This window comes from Phoca vitulina, unplaced genomic scaffold (assembly GCF_004348235.1).
Source record: "Phoca vitulina isolate PV1807 unplaced genomic scaffold, GSC_HSeal_1.0 scaffold1, whole genome shotgun sequence".
Lineage (NCBI taxonomy): Eukaryota > Metazoa > Chordata > Mammalia > Carnivora > Phocidae > Phoca > Phoca vitulina.
The window spans coordinates 53,033,799-53,047,490 of NW_022589704.1; the positions used below are offsets into that span (position 1 = coordinate 53,033,799).

General features: G+C 38.1%; 1 protein-coding gene across 1 annotated transcript in view; it reads left to right on the plus strand.

The window, feature by feature from the left end:
- The window catches only part of ZNF385B (zinc finger protein 385B), a 384,484-nt gene that overhangs the window by 355,264 nt on the left and 15,528 nt on the right, over positions 1-13,692 (plus strand). The window contains 1 exon segment of the mRNA XM_032407112.1: positions 835-997. Coding sequence (XP_032263003.1) covers positions 835-997 — 163 coding nt within the window.

Here is a 13,692-nt window from a genome sequence, read left to right on the forward strand (position 1 = left end):
ATATGTGTATCCGTGCTAGATGCCCAAAATATAAAATCCTTATTCTTTAGGCAGAGAGAAAATTTCCAAATGCCAATAAATTAATTGTTATCTTGTTTTCCTGTAATTTGTTTTTGTCTTTTAAAGATTTTTAGTAGTCACTTGTCTTGATCCCTTTTCTTCCTTTTGAGTTAGTATCCAAGTCACAGTTCCACCTGTGCTTTGCGTATAAGTGAATGTAACACTAACTGCTTTGACTTCAGAATCACTTCTGAGATTAGAAACAAGGACTGTCCTTCCTTTGTGGCTTAAATTATCCATTCTTGGAACTGGGATCTTCAAAATGCTGCATGAAGCACACGTAGATGACTCTAAAATGTAGCTCCATTTCCACTCACCAGCAGGTTGCTGTGTTACATCAGTTGCTCTCGGAGAGAGCAGAGCTTAGACGAAAGTAGATGCAGGGCAAGCAGGTTTTTAGCTGAAGGGAAACAAAATGGAATGTCTGTGGAAGGACACTCACAGCAGCTTGTTGCCAGCTCAATGTTTGAAAGTAACCCCAACGGGCAGTGGCGGGAGGGCACAAGGCATCACAGTTGTGCCCTGGCCCTGTTGTCCACTCATAATAATGTCTGGTTTTTAAAGACACAGGTCCTCTGTGCTGTAGAGAAGGTTTCAATCGCAAAACCCCCTTAGGAACTGGTCTACCACTTCATTAAATGCCAGAAACATAGTTGAGTGCTGAGTAGTAAATGTCCGTGGTGCCTATGATTGAATGTATATTTTCCTGCATGATCATCCATTGTGGTGTTTGTAAGTAGCAAAAAAATGAGCCTGATTTGTTCTCCTTTGTAGAGCCAGGCCGAGGCCCACTACAAAGGAAGTAAACATGCCAAGAAGGTCAAAGCACTAGAGGCAACGAAAAATAAACCCAAAATGGTTTCTTCCAAGGACAGCGCAAAGGCTAATCCCAGCTGCTCCATCACTCCAATCACAGGCAACAGCTCTGACAAATCAGGTCAATGACACTTTTTGTTCTTTACATTCTTTGTGTTTCTCTGGGTCCCCTGCCCCAACCCCATTCTCCTCCCCTCAGCTGTTGCATGTTACTCTCCATGATTTGTTTTTATAATATTAATATGTTTCCTTCACAGGAAGGGTTATGTGTTTGCACGGAACCTAAGCATTTGATGTTACCATTCCATGTTGTTAAAATATATACATTTAAGTATATATATATGTGTGTGTGTGTGTGTGTGTAAATATATATATATATATATATATGTATATATGCATGGAAGTGAAGTAGAGGCTACTTGGTCATAATGTGTTTAGAAAAAAATTGAGAAATGGACCTAAAATACTGAGTTTATTACCTTTTTATTCATTTTATGTTTGGTTTTTGCTACAGACTTTTTCAGTGAAGGAATGCTTAAAGTTGTTTATTAAAGACTTTTTTATATTCTTTTACCACAGCAAAGGGGAGGGGAGGGTCAAAAAGGTGAAGTTTTCTGAGAGTGGCATTATTAAATGAATCTGGAAATGTGTTCAGTCATAAAAGATTTTGATTTTTGAAGGTCTGTGTAGAGTTCCCCTCAGAGTTACAAGTGAACTTGAGGGTTTTAAGGGAACTTTTTAAAGAGTTATGAATTGACTAGGAGAAGAGCGTTACATAATTAGAAATGGGCTACTACAGGAAATGCCTCTTAAGAAGAGTCTGTATTTCATAGTCCAATGAATCAGCAGTTTTTCTGAGTAGGTTCAAACTGAATGATTCAGAAAGAAGAGAAAAAAATCATTTTTCTAGCATGTACACCATGAAATTGGATGTTTAAAAGGTTTTCACACACTCACAACTGCCCCTCAGGCCCAAGATGGAGAAGTCATCTTGTTTCAGTGACTAATTGAGGAACAAGGTCTATGAAAGGAGACTAAGAGCATATATCCCTTTCTCAATGTTTGACTCTCTCTTTAGGGACCTCTCTGTTGTTGGAAGCACCCACACGTGCACGCGCACACATGCGCGCATGCACACACACACTTCTGATTCTCTTCTGCTCTTCAAATAATCGTAGAATTTTAGGAGAAGACTTAAGAATGCTTTCTTGTGGCTGCTCAGGGCTTTGGAGAAGAGCAAATCTACTACTATAAGAAGTTTCAGAAAGTCTGGTAAGCGAAAAGACTATTTAGGAAGGGACAATTATTGATTAGGTCCCAGGAATGGTGGTTCCAACAGCTCTGCAGCCTAGGAGTGAGTTAACCCAAATTTGATAATAAAAACGTTTGTTCTTTGTGTGATAGAATCACCAAATCATGGTATCTGATGAACAGATGATAAATACTGGATTATTACATCACAGTTCTCCCCTTCTAAAGAACAAAATATTTTTATGTGTATTATCTAATTAATCCTTCACACAGGTCTGTCAGATATTAGGGTTTACAAAATAGCAAACCGAGGCGGGGTCTACAGTGCAGGACTTATTTACCTGAGGTTACCCAGCGTTTGGAAGAACAGGATCCATCATCTCCTGACTTCATGCCTGGTTTCATTTTCTACAGGATATTGTTGCCTCTATGAAACAACACCCTGCCAAAGGTTTTATTACCTGAATTATGCTCCTTAAGCACAGCAGAACTTATACACAAGATGATAAAACAATGGAAGTTAGTGTCACTCCATTCTTTCAGCTTATTTTCTGTCTTGAGCTAATGACACAGTTGGTAGGTATTGTAAATGTTCCAGTATTGCTGTTGTGTGTGCTCAGTGCTCCCCTTAGTTATATTATTATTTGGGAGTTGGGTTTGTCCAGGGTTAGTAGTAAAAGTATTGAGCAGGGAAAAAAAGTTAAAAATGGAAATTGAGAAGGATCAATGAAAGAAGAACCAATAAAAGTACAGAAGACAATTAAAGAAGGAAAGGTGTGGAAGAAGAGGAAAAGAAGTACAAAAAAGAAGTCAAAGACTAGGGGATAGACCCAAGGAAAGAGGAATATAGAAATAGAAAATCAGGGGCTTGGGTCACAATCACAGCATTTCTTATACCTATATGGTAACCAATGAGCATATGTTAAAGTTTAAACAACTCAAGGCATTTATTCCTACCATCAAATACTAGTGAGGTCTCAATGACAGAGACTTTCTAAGCACTTGTGTTTGCCTAGTAAGCAATAGGAACACACCAGGGTCAAGTATAGCAGTGGTATAAACAAGGAAAGAGAATTGAGATCTAGAATGACCATAGGGGATGAGAGTGGGGAGAGAGGAAAACAAATACCAACCACAGAATCTCTTCTTCAGCAGCTATGTGGTGGTCTCTAATCCTGCATCCTCCGCTTGCTCTGCACTTCTCTATCCACCCCAAAATACTTGATCTATTAGTATTGGCTTCACTCACTGTGTCACTGCCGAGACTTGGACCAGAAGTAATGGCAACCACCTATATTTTGGAGTTACCTCATTTTCTATGTTTCCTTACTCAAAATCTGTATAAATCATTTGATAATTCATTGGTTAGGTCATTCAAATTATTTCTTCATTCCCCCATGTTTTCTATAAATATTAATACTAATAAAATACTTCATTTGTTCTATCATATCCACAAAGGCAATACCAAAGTTGTTAGAGATGGCACTACTTAAAAATAAAGTGGGTTGTATTTGTTAAATAGATATATATTCTGTTGTCAACTTCAAATGAATATCAGCCTCTAAGCAAGAATTCCCACATATATGTAGTACAATTTTCAAGTTGGAAAATTAGGAACTTTGCCCAGATGGGAAATCTGGTCTAAACAATGTGATATGTAACCTATTGCTAACTACCTATTTCTAAATCCTTAAAAAGCTCCCACAGCTTTGTCAGAGTTATAGATTTTTTGGAAACTGGTTTTTATTCCATTTTAAACCCTATTTTAGAGGGATCCTAAGTAGCTCAGTCAGTTAAGCATCTCACTCTTGATCTCAGGTCTTGATCTCAGGGTCATGAGTTCAAGCCTAGCGTGGAGCCCACTTAAAACAAACACACACACACACACACACACACACACACACACACACAAAATCCCTGTTTTAAACGAACAGAAGACACAAAAACCAGTCCTTCATAAATGGTCTAGGTGGAATGTAGAGAGGAAGAAGAAGGAGAAGGGAAGAGGAATAGTGACTGTGGCACTTAATTGACCAAATGTTTTATTTCAGACAACACTGTCTCTAAGGAATCAGCCAGAAATTAGAGTAACAGTCACAGTGAAAAATCATGGTTGACTGCCAATTCTTATGAGACTGAAGTTGCCTAGCAGTGGTCTTTCTCTTCTGAATGAAGAGTTCCTATCAAGTGGGCTTAAGCAGTATTTACATGATTCTTAGATATTTAAATCAAAATGAATATATTTGTTACTTGATGTCTCAGCCACCAGATTTCAAATATCCAGGCTCACAACATCATGTGATTGACTAATTCAATTTCCATCCTCATATTTTAGCATCAATAACTTAGCAATAGAGGGCAAATCTTGTTCAATGAGGGCAAATCTTGAGGGAGAGGAAATAGCCAGATGTTAAGGGACGGAGCTTTTGGGAGGGCAGCTTCCTGGGATTCACCAAATATCAGTCAAGGAAAAGTGTCATTTCAGAGTATCTAAGAAGGAGCATGGGACCCACAGATGACCTCTGTCTATTCCTCAAGAGCACAGATTATTTATTCTAAGAAGTGGCCTAGCGATCTTACAAGAGTTAGAAAAGCTTTATCACTTGCCATTTTGGCACTTGGGACAACCATATATTTTTTTTAATTTTATGATCCATTTGGAGATATCATGTGGCTCACATTGTAGCTGGAACTGTGCAATCCAAATAAATTTGTTATAATGGAGCTATCAGATAGAAACATTTCAGGGTATTGTGGCAAGCTTTCTTTTTTTCCTCTGAGGTCAGTAAACAAAATGAATTTAAACCATAATAGCTTGTATTTCATTTATTGTAAGAAGTTCTGACCACATGATTGAAAAAATTAAATATGTTTCATTAAAGGCAGTTAAAAATAGTTGTCCCATTCACCTTTTAGAAGTTGGGATAGAATTAAATGTAAAATCCAAAGAAATGGTTTCATGGTCTCCCAGGATCTATCCCAACTTTTAATGATGCATCAGTGGGAGTTCAAAACATGGTAGGAGGGAGGAGAAATGTGCTTTAGGAGAATTAGGGTCAAAACACAGCAAGCATTAAGCAGCTTCAGGAAGATGGTGAGAACATATTAACCAGACACTCGACCCAAATTTCTCCCTGGAGTTCAAGTGTCATAATGCCATATGACAGTCCACTTCCCTGTGATAATATGCCCTATACATCAAATTGAATGCTCTTTGTGACAGCATTTAACCCCTCATAACAGGTTCAGAAAAACCCAGAGCCTTCAAAGAGCCATATTTCTTGAAAATAATAAAATATTTTTATAATCAACCTTAATAAAATATTGTGGTAGTCAACCTAATGGTACATATGTCTAGTCTTTAGCCCTAGATTTTTTTTTAATTAATTAGATATCAAATGGGGAAAATCCATTTCTAGTTCAAAGTATAGAAAGCTATTTAGAGCTAAACAGCCTTTAATTAGTTTCTGTCTAAGCAGATGAAAGCAGATGGAATGATTCAAAATGCTATAGATGTATTTATAAATGCAATTAAAAGTAAAGATAATGAAACCAGCATGTTCTGCTTGAACTATAGCAATAGGAACACCTTAAATTTGTTCAATTTATAAAATCCAGTCACATATATGTTTTTGTATGACCCTCTCAATATCCCTGTGACTGTTAGGGCAGAAATTAGTATCCATCTTTCATTCATTCATGCAACAAACTTTATATCCATTTATTTACTGAAGAAATATTTATTATTTATACTAAATGATGTAATATCCAGATACTAGGGTGCAACAGTGAACACAAAAACATTTTCTTGCCCTCGAGGAGCTTCCAACCTATTATGTGTTTTTTTAATGTGTTGGATATTAGGGCTACAAAGAAAAATAATATATGGTTACCACCTTCAAGCTGCTCCCCAAAATATGGTAATGATGAGGAACCTGGGTCTAAGAAAAGTGAAATAGTTCGTGTGTGGTTGCACCATTCCTATCCCAATAAAGTCAGGACTTCTATCTCAAGCTATGTCATTACTCCCATTACTTCTAAACTTCTCTGCCCTAGGAATAAATACGAGTATCTCAATGGGCAAAGTCAGAAACCACTAAACCACTTTTTTAAGAATTAGTGAGTAGAACCGTACATTACTTTAGTTTCCCCCCCCCAGTTTTTATTTAAATTCCAGCTGTTAACATAGAGTGCAATATTAATTTCAGGTGTAGAACCTATCGATTCATTACCCATGCACAACACCCGATGCTCATCACAAGTGCCCTCCTTAATAGCCAGCACCTGTTTAACCCCAACCCCCCTGCCCACCTCCATATATTACTTTTAAATTACTTGCTGACTGTTGATATTTTTCAGGAGAAACTATGGCACTGTAAGAAACATTAAGACTTTGTTTTATTAATAATCCTTAGTTCCTATGCAATATGTTTGTAGCATTTAACTGCAATAGAACAAAGCTTTAGACATTATAGATCTTTTCCAGAGCAAGTTTGAATGAAAACACTCATTTCGGGTAAATGACAAATGTTCTCAAAGCTCCAGTTTGACGATTACAGATTTTACGTATCTAGAGCCAAATATACTCACTGAAATAGAGGTGGACACCGGGTAGGGCATCCCCAATATGGCAGAAGCCTTGAACTGCCCTCTAAAGGGTCCAGCTGGGTTGTCCTAAACTCTCTCCACAGATTCAGTAGCGTTTTGAATCATTCCATCTAAAATATTCCCACTGGGGATAGGGAGATGGTTTTGTTTAGCCCATCCCCATGATCGTACCATGGGAACTGTGAGATGACAGTGTCAGAAAAGACAAAAGAAGGAAGGAAAGGGGATAGGATACCACAAAACAGCTCATTTTCGTCTTCAGCGTATTGTGCTTCTGCATTGTGGCAATTCCTCGGGTATGAACCCAGAGTAGTTATCAACTAGTAGATCAGTAGGATTTACCTGGAAAGGCTATAGTTCAGCTTTTTATGGTTACCCTATTGCTTTATGAAAGCGTATTTTCCATTTTGTCGAAGAGTCTTTCTGCCAAGGATACAAATGGCGAGACACTTGCCTCGTCATTTTTATGGGTTCCCCTGTGTGTTTCATAGTTTTTATGTGTTGTTACAAATGGGGCCAAGTTTTCCAAATGACAACTTCTCATTTCCGCTGACTGCCACAGGACTCCATCGATTAGCCAGCAAGGTCTTTGTAACTGCCTCTTCCCCCCTTTCTGTCTCTAGCAACAGGACCTTGTGCTGTTGAGTTGAAGAAAATGATAGTTTTCTGCTTTGGCAGCATCTGTCATTTATAGACAAGTGCCATCATAAACTTGGCATACATCTATCCAAATCTGGGAGGCCGGGATTTAGTATCCCTCATAAAATAATAGATTAACTATATTTATGACAAACATCTTAAGTCTGAAATTCTGGGGTACAATCATGTAGAACATAAATTGAGTCCCATCTGTCTAAAGAGAACAGACCATTATACCAAGGCTCATATTTTCATGAAATGTACATATATCATTAAGACTTTCAAAGTCAATTTAAAAAATGAAACTGCCTCCATCTTTGCCCATCCACCTTGAATTTGACAACAGCATCCTGCCAGGCAAGGCTGAAGATTCTTAGTTAAGTGTTTGTCAGACTCTGGAAACTAACTTCTGAAACTTGTGAGGATTTTATATTGCTTCGAAATAAGACTGAGTAGTTTCTCCACTTCGAAAGCTATTTCCTTAGCATCACTCTAAGAAAGTGAACCAAAAGTTGAGACTCCCTTATGATTTGCTGAGGATCTATTAACTTGTAATTTACTAGGGATATGTTATAAACCATTCCAAAAAGCAAAACCTTGGCTATCTCCTCCTTAAGGCTTATATCACTATCGAAAACTTTCCTCATCTTCCGACATATTTTAACTGGTATTCTTCTCTTTTGATTACACTTATTTACAACCTTTTGGCATTGACAAGATATCGGAATATAAGAAGATTTTATATGTACATCGAATAATTTTGTAAATGCACAACCAAAAATGCCCCTGAGGTTTTTAACAAAGGTTATTACATTTTATGACATTCCATTTATTTGCTTCAGGAAGAATTCTCTGACAGTGAAATATTTTTTGAGATGGGTGGATGATTAAATAGAATCACTCAGTAAATATTTGTAGATTCTGTGTTCAGAGCACTGGTACTAGGCACTTTGGGGGATTCTAGGCCCAATTCTAATGGTACCACACAAAATTTAGCTTTATGGTATAAAACTTAAAGTATTTTTCATAGAAACACTTATAAAATATTTTCCCCTTCCCTGATTTCTTGCTTCGAGAAGTACTGAGAATCAGTATTTCATGCTGCACATGGCAGTATTGTGGATACTGGGCATGGTATCACACATTAATAGTTTGGTGCCCTCATTTTTATAGGCCAGCTCTATTCAATAAAATACTCTGTGGTGATGAAAATGGTCTGTAATCTGTGTTGTCCAACATGAGTGCCATGAGCCACACATAGTTATTCAGCACTTTAAATGTGGCTTGTGCTATTGAGAAACTGAATATTTAATTTTATTTAATTTTAAGTACTCCACATGGCTACTGAATTGGACAGCGCATCTGTAGACTGTGGTACTCTTTGCTCTTTTAACTAGCCATGACTCTAGAGAAGGCATTATGTTCTCTGAGCCTCTGTTTTCTCATCTATAAATTGGGAATAATGCCCTCCCTGCATCACAGTGGTGTTTTATGAATCAAATGAAAAGATTTTGCAAATGCTTGGCAAAATGTAAAGCATAATAAAAATGCCCATTATTGATGTTCTTACAGTTTGGGGTTTTTTCCTTTTGTGGGGCTGTCCCTTTTTGCTGCTATCCGTGAAAGGTGATAGGTGCCCCTTGTGGTGGGCAGATACCATCATCTTCCATTATGCCACACCTATTATAGTTTATTCTAGAAAACCAGGTCCAATCTTATTAGAATGATATGCCAAAAGTAATTTTAACAGCAGTACTACTAATAATTAATGTGTAACTGAATGATTATTGTGCGCCCAATGTTAATATGCTAAATGTCTTATATATACTATCTTATTTAATGATATAGTCCTCTGATGGACACTAGAAAGTGAGATCTAGTGAGGGGAAATGGTGGCTTAGAGTCATTCAGAGAGAAGGTAGCTTCAAGCCCAGATTCTCACCCAGGCAGCCCCTCAAATTTATTACCATGCTATGCCACCTTTGGATGAAGGTGCATAAGCTTTAACCACACGTGCTTTCTGAAGGTTATTTGAGATTTTTTTCACTAAGTGACACTTCTAGACATCTAACACCTCAGAAAGGTACGTTATTTCTATTCCCACCCTCTTTTACAGCTGGTTTTATTTTTGAGAAATCAAGTTTTGAGTGTCTCTGAATAAGGATATATTAACCAAGGTATGATTTTTGAGTGTCATTTACCTACCTTGTATGTATAATGTAGTAAAAAGAGCATGAGCTTGAAGTCAGACAGATTAGCTCCACTTCTCACTGACCAGATAACCTTAATCAAATTATGTTCACCGACCTGTTTTCCCATCTGTTAGAAGGGAGGGCTAAGACCTACCTCCCAGAGTTGTCAGGATTAATGAATCAATAATGGCAGCCTCGGTGCCTATCACATAACAGATACTCAATAAATGCTAGCCATAAAAGGCAACCATTGTTCAAAGAAATTTCCCATCCCCGTCCTTTTGACTCTATGACCATTCCATGCCTTGCTGCCATGCAACAGTGACCTGTACTTACATTCCTCTTTATGTGCTTGTTTTATCATCTCATAGTAATTATTTACACTTGTGTTTTCCTTCCAGACATTAAGGCTTGATGAGCCTGACTCTCCCAGTGGGACATGTAAAGATGTGGAAGGACCTCCTTGGTCTTCCTCACATTTCTATACATGGAGGAAATGCCTTTCTACTCATTCTCCCACTGCTTAAAGTATCTCGTCTGTTATGGCCTCTGCAGCTCCTGGTACTTCATCCTGCACATGGCAGTCACATAGGTAGCATATATTAAATTAATACCATTCAGAAGACCTTCACAGGGAAGCTGCAACACCTTCTCTAGTGTATGGACATGGCGAGAGGACACTGGTTAGCTCTTTTTCCTTTGTCTTCAATAAGATGGATACCCCACCTCGTAGGTCAGCAATCTGCCCTCTACACAGTTACAGTATTAAAAGAAAGGATATCCCAACACATCTCCATTTGTTGAGGCAGAAAACTGGGTGCTACCTGTGGAGAAGCAGCCCCGCCTGGAGCCAGGGTTGGCCACTGAGGGGGAGAGGGGAGGCTGTGATGGGAATAAGAAACACGCTCCTGCCTGACAAGTCCCTGCTGGCATTTATGTCAGTAAATGAGAAACTTATCAGCTCGTACATTTTATTTCTGGCTTCTTGTAAAAAATTTTCTTAGTGTGCAATTTTTTACATCATTTGTGTATGCTATTAATTAGTTAGTCTCTAGGAAATATGTGCTTTGTTTTCTTTCAAATATGAAATGACATAAATACTAGAATTTCTTGTCACAACAGAGATTATTTTATTCCTTGCTTACAAATATTTGAACTTCTGTCATAGTTTTATGATAATTTTTACTCATTTAACTAGCAAAATGGCCATATTTAAGTTAAAACAATTTGTCTTTCCTACAATATCTTTGTTCTTCGTTCTCTGTTAATAAAGAAAATATTTTTACTCAATGGGAAGTTAATTAGGATACCACATTTTGAGTTCAGGAAAACTTATTCATTTTATTCTTTTCAACAAAAATTTTATCCAGTCCTTTGATTAACCCATAAGATTAAATATCCAATAAGACTTTTTTTGAGTATTTTGAAAAACCACTAGTAGATGTCTGTTTATGTCACTTACGGCATTTTAAATTGAGAGAACCCTTTTAGAAAACAACATCATAGAATAAATAAAAAACCATAAAAATGTTCGTCCCATTAGACTAGTTAATTCCTCTTCCTGTAGTTTATACTAATGAAATAATCCTAAATACAAAGCAAAAAAAATTAAAAGTTACATATGAAAATGCCTACTCTAGCAGTATTTGTATTAATGAAAAGTGGAAACAAGATGATCAGTACCAGGGAAGTTATTTCAATAAAGTACTTACACCCACTACAATATTATGCAGCCTTACAGTAAATGAAAGCAACATGAAAAATGCATGTAATACACTAGATCAAAAGTTACAAAATGGGTTGTTCATGCATGTATGTATTAAGCCCCCACTGAATACGCTGTGTCATGCTAGGCACTGGGTATGTGATAGTGAATCAGGTGGACTCGGGCCACGCCCTCCTGAGAGTATACCCTCTGGAAAGGTAAATGCTGAACAAGTAATAAGCTACATGAAAAGAGACGGGTGCTGAACTTGTCTGGGAAGGAAAGGAAGTCCTAGGCAGAGGACGTAAGCTCCCTCTGCCTGATGGGAAGGAAGGTAGCCTTGCAAACAGGGGCCCTGGTTTGGGGGTGGTGGGTGGGAGTGGAAGGGAAGAAGGACCAGTACACCACAGGACTCAGATGTGAAAGACGGCCTGGTTTACATAATCGAAGCACTGAGAGGACACCTGGGGACAAGGAAGGGAATTTAAGGTGTTGGTAAAAAAGTGGTTGAAATGATGGCTAGGAACAGAAAGAAGTCAGCATGAAGTGACAGGTGTCAACACAGAGGTTCTTAACCACTTTGGGTGCCATGGATTCCTGTGGCCTATTCTCAGAATTATGTTTTTATTTGTTTTCATTGCTTTTTTTTAAAGTAATCTCTACAACCAGCGTGGGGCTCGAACTCATGACCCTGAGATCAAGAGTCCCATGCTCCACTGACTGAGTCAGGCAGGTGCCCCTCAGAAGGATGTTTTTAAATCCATAAAATGAAACTTAATAGTTTTACAAAGAAAACCAAGTATACTGAATACTGTTGTTGAATTTTTATGATGATATAGTGACATAACAATAAGGCGTTATTATAAATAAGATCTAGCAACAGGTCTAATGTCAATGATAATTTTGAAGTAATGTGAGGCATAAACAGAGTTTCAAGCTTTTTATGACTACTGTAATATCTGATGAAAATATCTTATTTCTATTGGTGGACAGGGTTGCAGGTACTGTTAAGACTGCTGGAGTTTTTTGCCTTCTTTTATAATTAAAGAAATGCTCAATTTCAATCAGAGATAAATGAAAATAAAGGTTTGGGGTTTTTTTGCCACCCAAGTTCATGGATCCTGTGAACTTGGGAGTCCATAGACCAACCCCCAGGTTAAAAACTCCTGCTTAGTGTGGGAAGCTTATGGGTTTTTTTTTTTCCCCTCTATTTCCGCATACTGTTATTTGCATAATAACTTCCAATGACTAGATGAGTTTATATATCTCAGGGCGTGGGTAGGATGGGAAAGAAATTTGTAGCCATAAGGCCCCATGTCACAGTATTCCTAAGGGATCTAGATGATGAGAACCTCTAGACAGCCCTTTGGGTGCCCAGGCCTCTTGAATTAACATCACTTTTTAAAGGAGACTCTCTATGGTCAACAGACTTTCTCCTGCAACCCATAGGCCTTAAAGAAAAAGCCGCCTTTGACAATTTCATAATAAAGCAGCAGATTGAATTTGGGCACAAATGCTAGATTCAAAATGTGAAAGTATGATTGGCTTTTAGCAGCAGTATATTTTTAAAAGGATTAGTAGTTTTCTTACACTTGGGCAGTCCAGCCGCTGAATGTCTGTAGCCTCCTTAGGACAGGCAGTACCCAGTCAGTCCATAAAGAGTGGCAGCCCACACCCATCTCCCTGGGGCAGCCTGACGCAATGAGCTTGTTTGAAGAAAGTAATGGTTTTTTGTTTTTTTTTATTTTCTCTATTAAATAAAGATACATTTTTTAGATGAAGAAAGACTCGGTGCCCTCAATATCTCTCAGGCTGACCTTTCCCTTGTCAGTCTACCTGGAGTTTCAAAGCTAACCCCTAAATTCTGTATCTAGAGAGGGAAGAGATGGGAGGAGCAGAATTCAGATGTTTTTCCTTATACCTTGTGAATCCATGTTTCCTCTGTAAAGGGCCATTCATTTAGAAGGAAAAGAACCTACTCCTCATTCCACCTAGAAAATTAGTTTTTAATCTTAGTCCTGGCTTTGAATCATTACTGGACCTACTCCCTGAGGGACTTGATTTGAGTGACAGGAGTTACTTATTCTATTTTCCATAATAAAGCTGCCTCAGAAATAACTGTTTCACATCTCTCAGTGACAAATCGGAAAAGGGGCAATTTTTCAACCTGAAGAAGTTGAAATATGACTTCCCTATTGTACAAGTCAAATGGCTGGAAAACTACACAAAATAGGAGAAAGCTGTTCATTAGCTTCCAGCTCTAGCAAACAAGCCCTCTTTTGTGCTCCCTTAGAAAAGTGACATGTTCACTAGAATCCATGCCAACTCACTGATGCAGAGGTGGGCAGGGAGCTACTTGAAGATGCCACTGTGTTATCTGAGGGTGAGACTGGCAGCTTCTGCCCCCAGCAAAGTGGCATG